The sequence below is a fragment of the Mytilus galloprovincialis genome, chromosome 11, assembly GCF_965363235.1.
Source record: "Mytilus galloprovincialis chromosome 11, xbMytGall1.hap1.1, whole genome shotgun sequence".
NCBI lineage: Eukaryota > Metazoa > Mollusca > Bivalvia > Mytilida > Mytilidae > Mytilus > Mytilus galloprovincialis.
Genome location: NC_134848.1, coordinates 56,338,543 through 56,353,025, shown reverse-complemented (window position 1 = coordinate 56,353,025; position 14,483 = coordinate 56,338,543). Strand labels below are relative to the sequence as shown.

Here is a 14,483-nt window from a genome sequence, read left to right as displayed (position 1 = left end):
TGTTTTATTTTTTGTCATTTTGCTGTCGTTAAATTTGTTATACATTTTATCAAGTTTAGGCCTAGCAAATGGGTTCAAACATTTTCGAAGGCCGTCAATGGTATAAACGTTTACAATCTATAAGCGGGCGCATGGTGTATTAGATTGTAGGCCTGGTACCTGTTATAACAAATAGCATGTCGAGATGTCCTGCTTTACTGTTTATTTGCGTATTTCTCTGTCCGTTATGTTTTTGCATTTATTTGTCCTGTAGGTCTGTCGTGTAATGTTATCATTTTAGTGTTATATCTAACAATGCCATAAAAGCAGGCGATTTGGCTAGCACCAAAACCAGGTTCAACCCACTTTTTTTTATAAAAAATTCCTGTACCAAGTCAGTTGTTATATTTTCTGTACTTGTTGCATTGTCGTTTTGGTTTTTTTGTTGCACTTCAGTTTTTCTATTGTTTCGTTTTTTCCTCTTTATAGTTGATGCGTTTACCTCAGTTTTAGTTTGTAACCCAGATTTGTTGTCTCTCAATCGCTTTATGACTTTCGAACAGCGGCATACTACGGTTGCCTTTACTAAGACTCTGGTAGATTCTTACTTTATCGACAAATCACACGGCAACTCTTTTTGCTAAAACAATAAATGAAACTATGACGTACATGTATAATGATATTGGAACGCAAAAACTTTATACGCATCACGTCAGAGAACACCGTTATCATTTATCATTTGAATATACATTGTCTGTTTACTCATTGGCTAAAAGAATAAGAAATTCTCTTTCCGTATTACGTTATATCTACCGCGGCTAAAATCACGAGAGGTTGTTTTAGATTTGGAACAGCGTCCATCTTCATAAATATAGATATATCATGGAAACGTCAGTGGCGTAGGTTTATGACGTCAAGTAAATTCCCATTTGTTTTCGTTTTTCTCCTTGTTTTCAGTGTACTACTCATTTCTGCTATTGTTTTGGTGTATTTGATTTAAGAAGACTTTATTGAGTTTTTCAACTTATGAAGAACAATAACTGCAAAAGATCATCATATATTTAATAAATAATTCATGGAAGCCATAGATTTGTTGGAAATTTACACATGGCCTGGGCCGTGATAGTCGAATTTTATCCTGAGCGTTAGCGAGGGATAAAATTAACGAATATCACGGCCCAGGCCATGTGTAAATTTCCAACAAATCTATGGCTTCCATGAATTATTTCGATTCTAATAGGACAAATACGATCATTAAAAAACTGAAGCGATGATGGGTATACCGTGTGTGTGGCTGTTCTATTTTACCCACTGTTCGATAAATATAAAACAAATCTAATAAACCTGCAGGAATGATTTCTTAACTAACCGCTAGAAAAAAAATGTGATTACTTTATTTACTTCTCAGTAAACCCAACATTTGCAATTTTAAATTTACATTTTTTATCGTAAGCTACCGTCAAATTCACTGTTGACATGTTGTAACCAAGGAGCCGCCATGTTGACTTGCTGAAATCAGTAAATGCGCGAATGATGCAATACAACAGAAAACAAGCAACACCTACCTCAAAACTTTATTCTAATGCAATTGTATCCGAGTTTAGAAGGTAAACGCAATAAAAAAAACCTTCAGCGTTGACGTTTTCATTCGTATGACGTCATGTTTTGAAATGACGTTAATGCGCCAAAATCATTACTGGAATTTCGCGGAATTTTAATTTATTTTGTTTTTGTCCATTTTTCCGTTCTCTAATGTGTAAATTCCTTTTGTTATGCGTCAGAATCAGAATAAATGTTCTGTAAGGTTTTATTCAATTGTAATTGTTAACACAGCGAAATCCACAACCGTTTACACACAGGTTACGATACATGTGGATTTACGTGGGAGGCATATTTAAACAGCCATTTGTTTACATCTTGGAGTCTGCGCTAAGTATAGATATATCGAGAATTTTATCACGGTGTTGTTTACAAAGCGAAAGAAGCACGTCATATTATAATTAGTATGAACACAGGGGGAAGATTTTCAAGTATCTTCAAGAAATACTAGAAAATGAAGAAAGTTAAGATTAAAAAACAATTGTTGACTTTTGATTTCAGTTAATACAATCATTTTTCAACACAAGATATATGACATTCGGACGTTAGCCTTGGTGAATATTAAAAGTGAATAATTGTATAATATATTAAATATCGATTTGTGAGAAAACTTCTACGTCAGCTTTACAGCTCCCATTTATTTTACAAACGTCAAGAAAAAAAGGAATACAGCAAAGACATATTCTGCAGTTACAATAAAACCGATAAGTTGAAATCTAAAAGTTATGCATTCAATAGTATTTTAATTTGATAATGATCTATATTCTCCAATGGGTACTTTTTCCTCTTTGTTCAACCGACACCATATGTCAGAAGTATTACACATTTTAGTTAAGCATCGGTATTTTCTATATTGATTTGATTTTATATAAAGTAAATATAAAGTTTGTTCACCTATAGTTTGTTAGGTAATCAAATTTCACAAACCACTGAACAATATTCATAATATGTTTCTTAGGAAGTGCAAATTAGATATCTAGTTATATTGAATACTATACTGTCAGATAATCGCAAAGGAGTTATGCTTTCAAAAAAGGCAATACTTATAGAATTCATTATAAATTATAAAGTAAAAGAACAAATAAAATAAATCTTATTTTTGCAACCAAAGCACTTATCCTTCTTTACCTGGAAATATTAGATTAATTTGATTTGTTAGAAATTGCACGATGTTTTCAATTTACAGCTTATAACGCATGATTGTAAATAACTGGTAGGGAAACATATAGTTAATCAATTTTAATTTGTAACAAATCTTGTTGATGTGTCTGTAATCCTACGCTTTATTCAAAATGGAAGGACATTGAACATATAAAAATACAAGTTTTTCCTGGTTTGGATATTTTAAAATAAATAATAATCCAACCAATAGTTCATATTTACAATATTCACTTTGAACATGTTGCAAACACCTATAGACACTTTAAAACTGAATGTGTTGGATGTGACTAAAGGTATGTACAAATATTATGTAATCTTGTTAACTTAAAAATATTAAATCAAAGTGTAAACAAATGTTCATCTTTTTATTTGTAGTATTAATTGATTAAAAAACACCAATAAAAGACATGAAGAAAGGAAAAACTAACGTGAATATATTGTTTGTAGCATACGTTGTAAACATATAATTAAAAATAGTAGGTGCTCTTCTGTGTATAAATGTCGTGTTTTTTATGCTAAAAATATATTTTATGCTACCGCGTCGCACGTGCGATGATATCTTAGAAAGTTATATTTTCAGCTTTAAAACTTGTACAGCAGTTTTGTCTGAAATGCTATACGCACCACAATGAACATATGGCGGGGTTAAACAGTTTCGAAATCAAAAAAAATACGGCTATTAAGGTCATCTATTCCTGGGATAAGAAAATCCTTAGTTTTTCGAACAATTCAAAGTTTTGTTTACAGGAAATTTATGCAATGATCATATATGAATACTGGGCTGGTGATACCCTTAACGGTATCAGTATTATAATTTAATAATTCAGACGCGTATTTCGTCTACATAAGACTCATCAGTGACGCTCAGTTCAAGATGTTTATAAAGCCAAACAAGTACAAAGGTGAAGAGCATGATATCGCATATATCTCTCTGACGGACATTGAAGATAATGCAAAATGCATACACATCTGTATAAATCAACTGAAAATGGAATAACTAAACAGAGAAGATTGGTATAAAAATATAAATTAACATGAAATGAAAAATCGCTATTTGAGTTCTGGTATACTTGATACTGTCATGAATACCCATGAAATATTAGTTATTGTACTTAAAACATAAATCAATGCAGCAATCTGAAATTTTATATTTCAATAATTTGTTTGTGTTTTAAGTCCCGGTTACACCAGATCGTACGTACGATTTTTTTTTTTGTCGTGGAAGATCTATTTAATCGGGGCACTGTCGTGCAAACTGTAAAAAAATATTTCGAGTGGTCACATCAGCTACGATAATACCACAATGGGTACACGACACAAAAAAAAATGTAATTGTACTGTCTTTGGTTTGTCGCAAGTCTGTTGTGTGACAGTCGTACGACGATCGTTAGTTGTTTGGGGCTATCTTTTTAGGTTGTCATGTCATGGGAATCGCATGTTACTTTCCTGTCACTGTCGTGCCACTGTCGTACGACTGTCGCACAAGAGTCGTGGGTCACTTGCGCGTTTGACTCCGGTCTACTAGTATAGAAAGAAGGCTCGATTTATTGGGTTGATGATGCAAGGGGCGACCATCTACATGAATCCAACTAAATCACCGGCAGATTCCCGCTCCAACTCTTGCATCAGTTTACTATTGACGTATTGTAATTTTACAACACGGGGGAACTATCGGTAGATTTCAATAAATAAGAAATACACAGGTTGTACTTTCAATGTTCTATTGTTGAATCAAAACTATCTCAATATAATTACATAAATCAAAGTTACATATGGGAGTCAATAAAATAATAACAACGACACAGTCTGCTGGAAAGTGCTTAAAAGTAGCAATACGAGTTCCATAGTCTAACGTTTGGAAATCCTCACTGACTATAATTTCTGAATGTTTCTTTTTATAACAAATGTTGAGTTACTCTAATATAAAAAGAATCTAAAAAGACACTAATAAATACAAATTTGATCAATTTGGTCTATTCACAAGAACTCGTATCCGTTATCTCAAAATGACATTAAGTTCTTTTTTACTAATTGTACTTTAAGCAGATTACGACATATGGATTTGTGAAAGTTTTTAACAACATAAAACAGTATTAAAAATTATGAAATAAAATCACAGATTTACACAATAACACAATACTGCCAAAACATTAGTCGCCGTTCGATCCATGGCTTTACCCCCAATTACGGGCGTTTTGATGGTTCCTATGCTGTTCACGGGCTCGAATCAACGCTAACAGTGTCATATTTTGCTCTTGTTGGAGTCCGACAAGGTGCCTATTTTGCAAGGCCAAACGACATCGTTCTGTTGGAATAACCACCTCTTTAAATGGCAGACTGTATGTTTTTTCCAAACATTCATTCCCGCCGTATTGTATTCACTTAAATAAAACGAAAATATGTTGCACGACGAACGTACGATACCACTGTCGTACACTAGACAATTAATGTTTTGCGAGCATCGTACGAAATTTGGTTTCCAAAAGAGACAATTGTGCAACTGTATCACGAGTGTCTTGCGACAGTCATGAGATTATTGAAATGGTTTATGGTGGTACCCACGACAATGTGTTTATCCCACGACAGTCCCACGACTGTGGTAAGACACCCTAACGACAGACACAAGACAGTGACACGACCAAAAATCGTACAGCAAAATCAGGTGAATGTTCAATTTTCGTCCCGCAACACACGACAGCGCGACGATGCTCAAAATATCGTGCGACTGTCATATGACGATCACAGATGACCTGCGATTTGACAAAATTTCATCTCGTGGAGCTGCATAGATGTGTCGTTTGTTCGTTGTGACCAGGGCTATACAGAAAGGAATTGCTGTACCAAGCCAGGAATAAGCAGCTGTTATTCATTCGTTTAATGTATATGATTTTTTGATTTTGACATTTTTTATTGGTCTATCGCTTTTGAATTTTTCTTGGAGTTCGATACTTTTGTTATTTCACTTTTTACTTTTAGTTTGTACTGACTGAGTTTTTTGCACTTGACAAATCTTTTAAGTGATTAATGAAGGCAGTATTTCACATGTTTACTAGAGAAATGATTATCTTGGTTTAACCGATAAGGGGATAATACCTCATCGGTTAAACCAAGATAATAATTTCTCTAGTAAACATGTGAAATACTGCCTTCATTAATTACTTAAAAGATTTTGCAAATGCAAAAAAATCAGTCAGAACAATGAATTTTCTGAATTGTAAAAAAAAGATAACAATTGATCAAAACGGTCTTATGAAAACGAGATCAATATTCTATAATTAAAAATACATGCACTTAGATAAAATATCATAGTTTCATGTGAGCTATAGTAAAAGCAATTTCATATTCAGAAATAAAACAATCACTTCTTTCCTACACGTTCAACGATTGAGTTTGTCCTTTTTTTCATCTCAATAGAGATATGAATGTATTTTTAATTTGATCATTGAGAAGCTTTATATTCCCATATGAATACAACGTCATTAAAACGTTCTGCTGATTTTACAGAGTTATCTCCCTGTAGTGTTAGGTACCACCTTAATATGTTTGTTACAGGTAATAATTGTAAAAAAACAAATCATACATATTTTGATTCAAGTACCTATCGATAGCTTTACATAGCTATGAAATTTAACAAAATCTTTAATATGAATTGAAAAGATTTTACAAGTAAGATAAGTCAAATATGATAATAACAATGTCGCATCATTATTAAATTCAAAACACAAACAACATTTAGATAACATATCTCAAGAATGTCACTGACATGTTTTTGACATGGAATGGCTTCTGATTATGTAGCTCGTTATCAACCCCGACTTTGGTGAGATTTGTGTTGCTCAATCGTTAGCTTTCTATGGCATGTATTGTATACTGGTTATATTTAGGATTTTTTTTTTCCAATCATGGAGTTTTTAGATAGTTTGAGTTTAAATATCCCTTTTTGGTATCTTTCGCCTCTCATTTCATAGACATCATTTTCAGCCGTCAATTCATCAGAGGGGAATTCCACAGGTTACAATATTTACACAAGCGTGGAACAAGCACGAAGAACACTTCATAATGCGGATGCCATAGTCACAAAACGAATGCAAGCCAAAATAACACTGTCTCAGTAAACGCTCGTAGTTACTAAAACATTATAAAAGTATTTAACCTAGCGGATATATCTTCGTAGTAATTTAAAATTCCTATGAACTCTCTGTATCTCCCTTAAACAATCTTTAAGGTGGTATCAAACACCTTGACAAAAATTTATTTGGCTCGTTTGATTTTCATAAAATTTTGACAAAGTATTTACTTTGACCCTTTGACAAAAATAGAAAAAAAAGTGTAATATTAGCATAAATTTAGCATTTAGGCCTTTTTTTTACAGACAGTGTATGTGAAGAAAGTTACAAGAAATAGATTGCAGATGTGACCATGCATGGAAGAATTATCTTCAGCATTGTAATCTGTTTATGTAACATCATTTGTAAGTTTTATGTTTCTTTGTATAATTCAAAACTTAAGACATTAATTTTGCTATTCACACTAACCTGAAAATAGTTCAGATTAGATTCTAAAATCAAGAAGGCCCACTTGATGCAAACGAGTTTTTATGAAAGAGAGTAATTATATTTTGAAAAAAAAACCTTCAGATTTAACTTAATATTTATGTGAAACATATAACATCGAGAATGTTTACTTACTTCGTATATTTTACGTTCGAAGGATCTGTTTTTTCAAGAGTAAATCGCCATCTAAATGGGAAACAACAATTACTATGCTTCATTTCTTTCTGACTTTTCCCTACTTCATATAAGGCAAATATCATACTTGATTATTAAAAAGGTATAGTAACTATGTTGAATTCATTTATAAAATTAAATAAAGGGTACTACGAATACAGTCGTGGACTGATGAAAATAGTATGACGGCCATCTTGTTTTTGTTACTGACTTTATTAACAAGATCATAAAGCAAGCCCGTAAGGGCGTGCTGTTGTTCAAACTGATGAAATTAGTATCAAAATATAAAATGCCATTATTCTTTTATCGACAATTTGTCTTTATTGTATAAGTATTTTCTGGTTGAAATTCTGAAGTAAAGTGAATTAGATATTTAAACTAATTGTACGCGTCTAAAACGTTGAGATAGTCTATTAATGAAGTTGTTTGCATTTCATATGACGTCAGACATATGACGTCATTGCCTTATAATTTTAATGTCACGTCCTGTACATAATCTATCAAATATTAGGCAGATCAAATGGAAAATGTACAAATTACCGATATTTTCGAACACATGACAAGCTTTAGTATTCATACCGTGTTTTTTTTTTTAATATACTACAATTTTATAATTCTGTCATTTATACATTTACAATAATGTATTTGTTAGTTTTAGAGGCAATAATCCAAGTGACCAGTACAGAATCAAAAACATCAGTACCTTTGAATAGTTTTGCTAACATAAATGTTCAGTTTTCCCAAACACCAGTTTCAGTAACCTGGGTTCACCGGAATTTTAATGGATCTCAGACAACAATTACTATAGATGGGAACCACTACTATGAATCGCCGTTTACGGTACTCATCATATTTGCAGTAGGTCGTTATGACTTGGGATTTTACGATTGTTTTGCCTCTGACGGAGTAGATAATTATCATCTTGCAATACCTATACTACTTTGTGAGGCAGGTGAGTAAACAGATTTGTTTTCAAATGTGTAACAATGTTGCTAGAATAACATTTTTAACCCTCTTGCTGCCAGTTGTTTTTAAGGTTGCATTTCTTGCGCCAGACAATACGACAGCTCGACATCTGTGACGTCAGATGTCCAAACCAAAAATGACATCATTCCATATATGACGGCATGCCCAAATGACCATTACATTTGGGACCCATTGAAGACAAATATTGTAATGTGTAATCTTTAGTATTTTATTTGAAAGATATACAGCAATGAAGAGAAGTTTGCGTACTTAAAACATGGGCATCGTGATTAACGGAAATTCTGTTTTAAGGTGGTATGGATGTCTTTCGCCATCTTGGATTGTAAAAAAAACAGAAAATCTAAGGTCCAGATTTTCAATCAAGTTAGCAAAATTTGATGCAGGACTGCAGATAACTAATATGAATTTGCATATAAAAGAACAAAATTTATAAGATTTTACCTTAAAAATGATTATAATATTTTTACTAGTGTAGATTATTTTTGCTTGATTTTCAAATGTTTTTAAATTGGCATTTTAAGGGGAGGTAACTCTGAAACAGCTCATTTCCTGAAGGAATCTACATGGTTTTTCGCTATTTTGTATTTTAGCCCGAAAAAACGCACGGTAACCCTATCTTTTCTTTTTATATTATGAAAGCATTTTCCAAAAGCTATCTTTTCGTGTTTTCTTTTACAATTCTGTCATTAAGTTTAGCTTCTATTTACATAGTGATGTTTTTTCCTGTATAATCTATACAAATTTTGTCACAACCTGTGGCTTTAGAAAATGCGCGGTGACCTATTATTTGTATTATAATTTTGAACATATATCAATATATACTACGTTTTGGCAAAATATGAATACATTCTATCATTTTTAATTTAGACACCCATACCACCTTAACTGTTTTAAATGCTTGGTAAGGTTGCTCATCTAATCTAATTTCATGAATATGACCTACCGAATTAGAATACTTACCGGCTTTGTAATAACATGAGCAACACGACGGGTGCCACATGGGGAACAGTATCTGCTTACCCTTCCGGGGCACCAGAGATCACTAGCAGTGTTTGGTGGGGTTCCTGTTACTAAGTCTTTAGGTTTTAATGTTGTGTCATATGTAGTATAATTTTTCTGTTTGTATTTTTCATTTTTAGCCATGGCGTTGTCAGTTTATTTTCGATCTACGAGTTTGATTGCCTGGTATGTTTCGCCCCTCTTGTATCTTCATTAAAGGGAACGTAAAGAAAAATATTCGGAAATCGATATTATATATAAAAAAGAAGATGTGGTATGATTGCCAATGAGCCAACTCTCCACAATAGACCAGATGACACAGAAATTAACAACATACTATAGGTCACTGTACGGTGATATATGTTACATGTATTACAGATACCTTTACTCGTCACATCGTTAATTAAAATTGAAATTAAAATAAAATCGACATAAAAAATTATTCAACAATTACAAAATGTCAACTATTTTAAGGCAAATATTTGGGTTTCAGGTACCCCGTCCGTAGAATCGTCAATGACATCTCTGGATATTGACCCGATAGGTCAAACACTCGAACTGGATTGTACCTACACAGACTCGCATGTACCCTCTGATCCTAGTATGGAACCTGATGTTAGATGGCTTCATTGTGATATATCGCATATCTGTAGTCGTATAGACAAAGGGAACACTTTGAAATATTCCGGAAGTAATGTAACACATCCGTCCCTAACTATTCTCCTCTATGCTGAAGATGATTTTGGTAATTATTGGTGTCAGGTGGAAAATGAACTGGGTCAATCTAGCAGTCACGTGATAAAACTAACCGGTACAGGTATGTTCAATTCTGGGATTTATATGCCTAAAATTAAATGTTTAAGTAGATGTAGATGAACAAGGAAATGATAAAAGAATCCAAGTTTTACATCTTCGCGACAATTTCAATTCGCGTTATTTTTTGGCTCGCGAAAGTCGCGAAATACATTGCTGGCGAAAATTAGTTGGTTTACAGTCTATGTTGCGTATTATACTACTTGAAGAACATTCGACCATACTTGTAATACGTAAACTAAAATTGAAACTTTTTGAACAAACAGGGAATAGCCGCCATAAAATGAGTACAACAATTCTTAAACTTAGTTCGTTGTTTTTAAACGAGAGCCATTCTAGCAAACATTTCTGGACGAACGGATATGTAGGGAAACACATTGATGACAGTCAAACTAAACAAATGAACAAAAGATGTTCAGGTTAACTTGCGATCCCTATCAGACAACATATACGTGTATACGTAAACACATTAAATACAAAAATGGAAATTGAAAAAGGAAATGTGTCAAAGTGACAACAACCCGCCCAAAACGCACAAAACGGCACAAGGCCACTAAATGATCTTTAAAGATGCGGTTAAAATCCAGCGAACTCAGGCGGGTTTGAACAACAATATTGACTAGATCAGCGTAGATGGACCTTACATTAAATGTAACAGGGTTGATAATGCTTTATGATATCTCAACCCTGCCCCGATACCTCTATCCAATGCAGAATTAACATAGCAACATGCACAGTAAAATTCATTTAAAAAAGCCAAGCACATATCTAAAATAACTCACAGAACTTGGTTAAAAACTCGTACAAATAAAGCGTGGAATGTATTGGTATTTAAATTACAAATATACAAATGATGACCTAATTTGAATTTTCGTGTCTTATATTTTATCGGACAATGTATTAGTTACTCAAACTGCTTAGCACATGCACCTTCATGCTTTAACACATATAGGAATGGTGTGTTCCTAGCTGCTGCCTAGTTAAGGGTTGTGTGAATCAGATGTGGATAACAAAACAACTTAAACCCTCTTTTGGAACAATCAGTCCGTCTTGTGTTAAATCTATTTAAATTTTGTAGTAAATACTATGATGGAAACAACAACAACAACAATAACAATACCAGACTCAATGACAACAATACCAGATGCAACCACAACAACACCAAACTCAACAACAACAACAACAACAATACCAGACTCAACAACAACAACAATACCAGACTCAACCACAACAACACCAGACTCAACAACAACAACAATACCAGACTCAACAGCATCAACAACAACAATACCAGACTCAACAACAATAACAATACCAGAATCAATAACAACAACAACAATACCAGACTCAACTATGACCTCAATATTTATAACCAGTGAAAATGTAACTACAGGACAATGTGGTGGCTATAATAGAGGTATATAAACATGATAAAGTACTGTCAAATAAAAACAATTACCGTTCCGAAGGACATGAGATCAACCTCAATTGGTAGTATTCGAGTTGCTCTGTTTTTAGTTATCTATGTTGTGGTTTTTTTTCTATACTGTTGTTTGTCGTTTTATTGTTTATTATTTTTTGCCGTGGCGTTGTTAGTTTGTTTTAGACATGTTAATTGAGTGTAACTTTGGTATCTTTCGCCTCTTTTTGACATTGGCATTGTACCATTCAATACAGGTTTTCGTTCAAATTAATACACTTACATAAATAAAAAATATACGATAACTTTTGACATTGTATTTCTCTTTTGTCGATATACAACCAGGTGTGGAATCATTTTTGACTGTTTTAAATGCGTTTTTACTGTAACAGTTTATTCGTTCTTAGCTTGATGGTATATGCTTTAGCTTATCTTGATTGTGTTATTAAAGATTGTTTCGTTTTGTAATTTTATTTGGGTGTAAAAGCGTTGACCAAATATATAAGATGTGGTATGATTGCCGATGAGACAACTATCCACAAAAGACCAAAATGACACAGGCATTAACAACCATAGGTCACCGTACGGCCTTCAAAAATGAGCTAAGCCCATACCGCATAGTCAGCTATGAAAGGCCCCGATAAGACAATGTAAAACAATTCAAACGAGAAAACTAACGGCCTTATTTATGTAAAAAGAATGAACGAAAAACAAATATGTAACACATAAACAAACGACAACCACTGAATTACAGGCTCCTGACTTGGGACAGGCAAATACATAAATAATGTGGCGGGATGCCAACTCTCCTCCTAACCTGGGACAGTGGTATAACAGTACAACATAAGAACGAACTATAAAATTCAGTTGAAAAAGACTTAACTCATCAGATGGACAGAAATACAAGTGGACAGTATTTCATCCTAAAAATGTGCGCACGGTCACCGCTTTTACAACCCTATGAAGTTACAAAAAGAAGAATACAATTCTTATAATTAGATTTTTTAGCTAGGATCACGAACACGCGATATTTATCAAGTTGTTATTTAATGTACCTGTGCACTTTATTGTGGAACCTAGTGTCATCATGATGATAAATTTCATTGTGTAGTGAAGTTGATTAAGGAATAACGTGAGATTTCAGTTAGCCAATCAGAATAAAGTACCATAATGAAACATACAACTAATGTAATTATTTGTTTTAAACGAGGTCAATAATTTGAGTCTTACTGTCCGGGATCCCTCAGATTAATAAATAATAACTGTATTTACTATTAGATGGTTTACTCACAATATTAAAGTCTTATTTGTGTGACTTTTGGCTAACAGTCCTTGCTTTATATAAAGTATTTTAGTTATCTGATTAGATCACCGTTTATTTTTGACCTGCCAAAACAATTTTATGAAAACTGCTAAACCCCCATATATGGTAAAAATAAGGTCACAATTTCTTATTTTGAATTTTTGTTCCATAGATCCATTGTTTCCCTAGAAATATAATACACGTGCAAAAAATACGATCTGGAGCTGTGTTGAGTTTGAAATATACAGAAAACAAAAATATCATTTAACCATCTAAATCCATTAATATAAATATGTTGAGTATTGTTATACGAACTAGTATATGGATATCAATATATTTTTCAGATGAAAAGGCTATCTTTATTCAATATGCAGGTGCGAAGAGTTTAACTGGACGCATAGAAGATAAGATGAATATACGGAGCAGTATACGATGTGCTCTGTATTGTTTACAGTGCGACAACTGTAATGGGTATAATTATCAGAAAGCAACCGGATCTTGTCAGTTATTACAGTCCTCGCTATCCAATTATATTATCAGTAGTAGCTGGGACTTTTACTCTCAACACATTTGACATGTTTGAAGACTGAAGGCTATGTATGTCCTTGATAAAACATTTAAAAAAATATTGGATAACTACATGTATTTGGACACATTTTTTATGCCCTTTATAGCTTGATGTTCAGTTTGAGCCAAAGATTTGTGTTATAGACCGTACTTTTACTTATTACGTGTTTTCTTTTCTAAATTGTTACTTGGATGGAGAGTTGTCTCACTGGCATTCAAACCTTATCTTCTTATGTTTACATACATCAATAGCATCGTCCACAATTATACTAGCACTTAAATCCACAGCAACAGCTAGTTTCAAAACAGCTCTCAAAGCACATTTATTTTGTAAAGTAGTTTTTTTTTTGTCATTGCGATTTGTTTATCCTAGACATGTGATGTGCCAGCCGAGGGACGCCTCCGGGTGCGGGAATTTCTCGCTACATTGAAGACCTGTCGGTGACCTTCTGCTGTTGTTTTTTCTGTGGTCGGGTTGTTGTCTCTTTGACACATTCTCCATGTCCACTCTCAATTTTAGATAACTATATATTTTATATTCGAAATCATATCCAGAGTTTCCATCTATTCCATATTATTGTATTATGTGAATGGAGAACAGATATCAATAATGTGGTCATTTTTATAAATTTCCTGTTTATAAAACTTTGAATTTTTCGAAAAACTAAGGATTTTCTTACCCTTCTTACATAGATTACCTTAGCCGTATTTGGCACAACTTTTTGGAATTTTGGATCCTCATTGCTCTTCGACTTTGTACTTGTTTGGCTTTATACATATTTTGATATGATCGTCACTGATGAGTCTTATGTAGACGAAACGGGCGTCTGGCGTACTAAATTATAATCCTGGTACCTTTGATAACTATATCCCGGTTAGAAATTTTAAATGTTAATACTCAATATAATTTTTACCTGTGTCATATTTT

The 14,483-nt window shown here is 33.2% G+C and overlaps 1 protein-coding gene across 1 annotated transcript; it reads left to right on the top strand.

The window, feature by feature from the left end:
* The first annotated feature begins 2,950 nt into the window (after positions 1-2,950).
* Positions 2,951-13,562, top strand: LOC143050826 (uncharacterized). Its single transcript, XM_076223938.1, has 6 exons — positions 2,951-3,032; positions 7,112-7,210; positions 8,119-8,418; positions 9,946-10,269; positions 11,344-11,682; positions 13,333-13,562. Exons 2-6 carry the CDS (start codon positions 7,159-7,161, stop codon positions 13,560-13,562), a joined length of 1,245 nt encoding a protein of 414 aa, XP_076080053.1. The 5' UTR covers positions 2,951-3,032; positions 7,112-7,158.
* Positions 13,563-14,483: the final 921 nt, after the last annotated feature.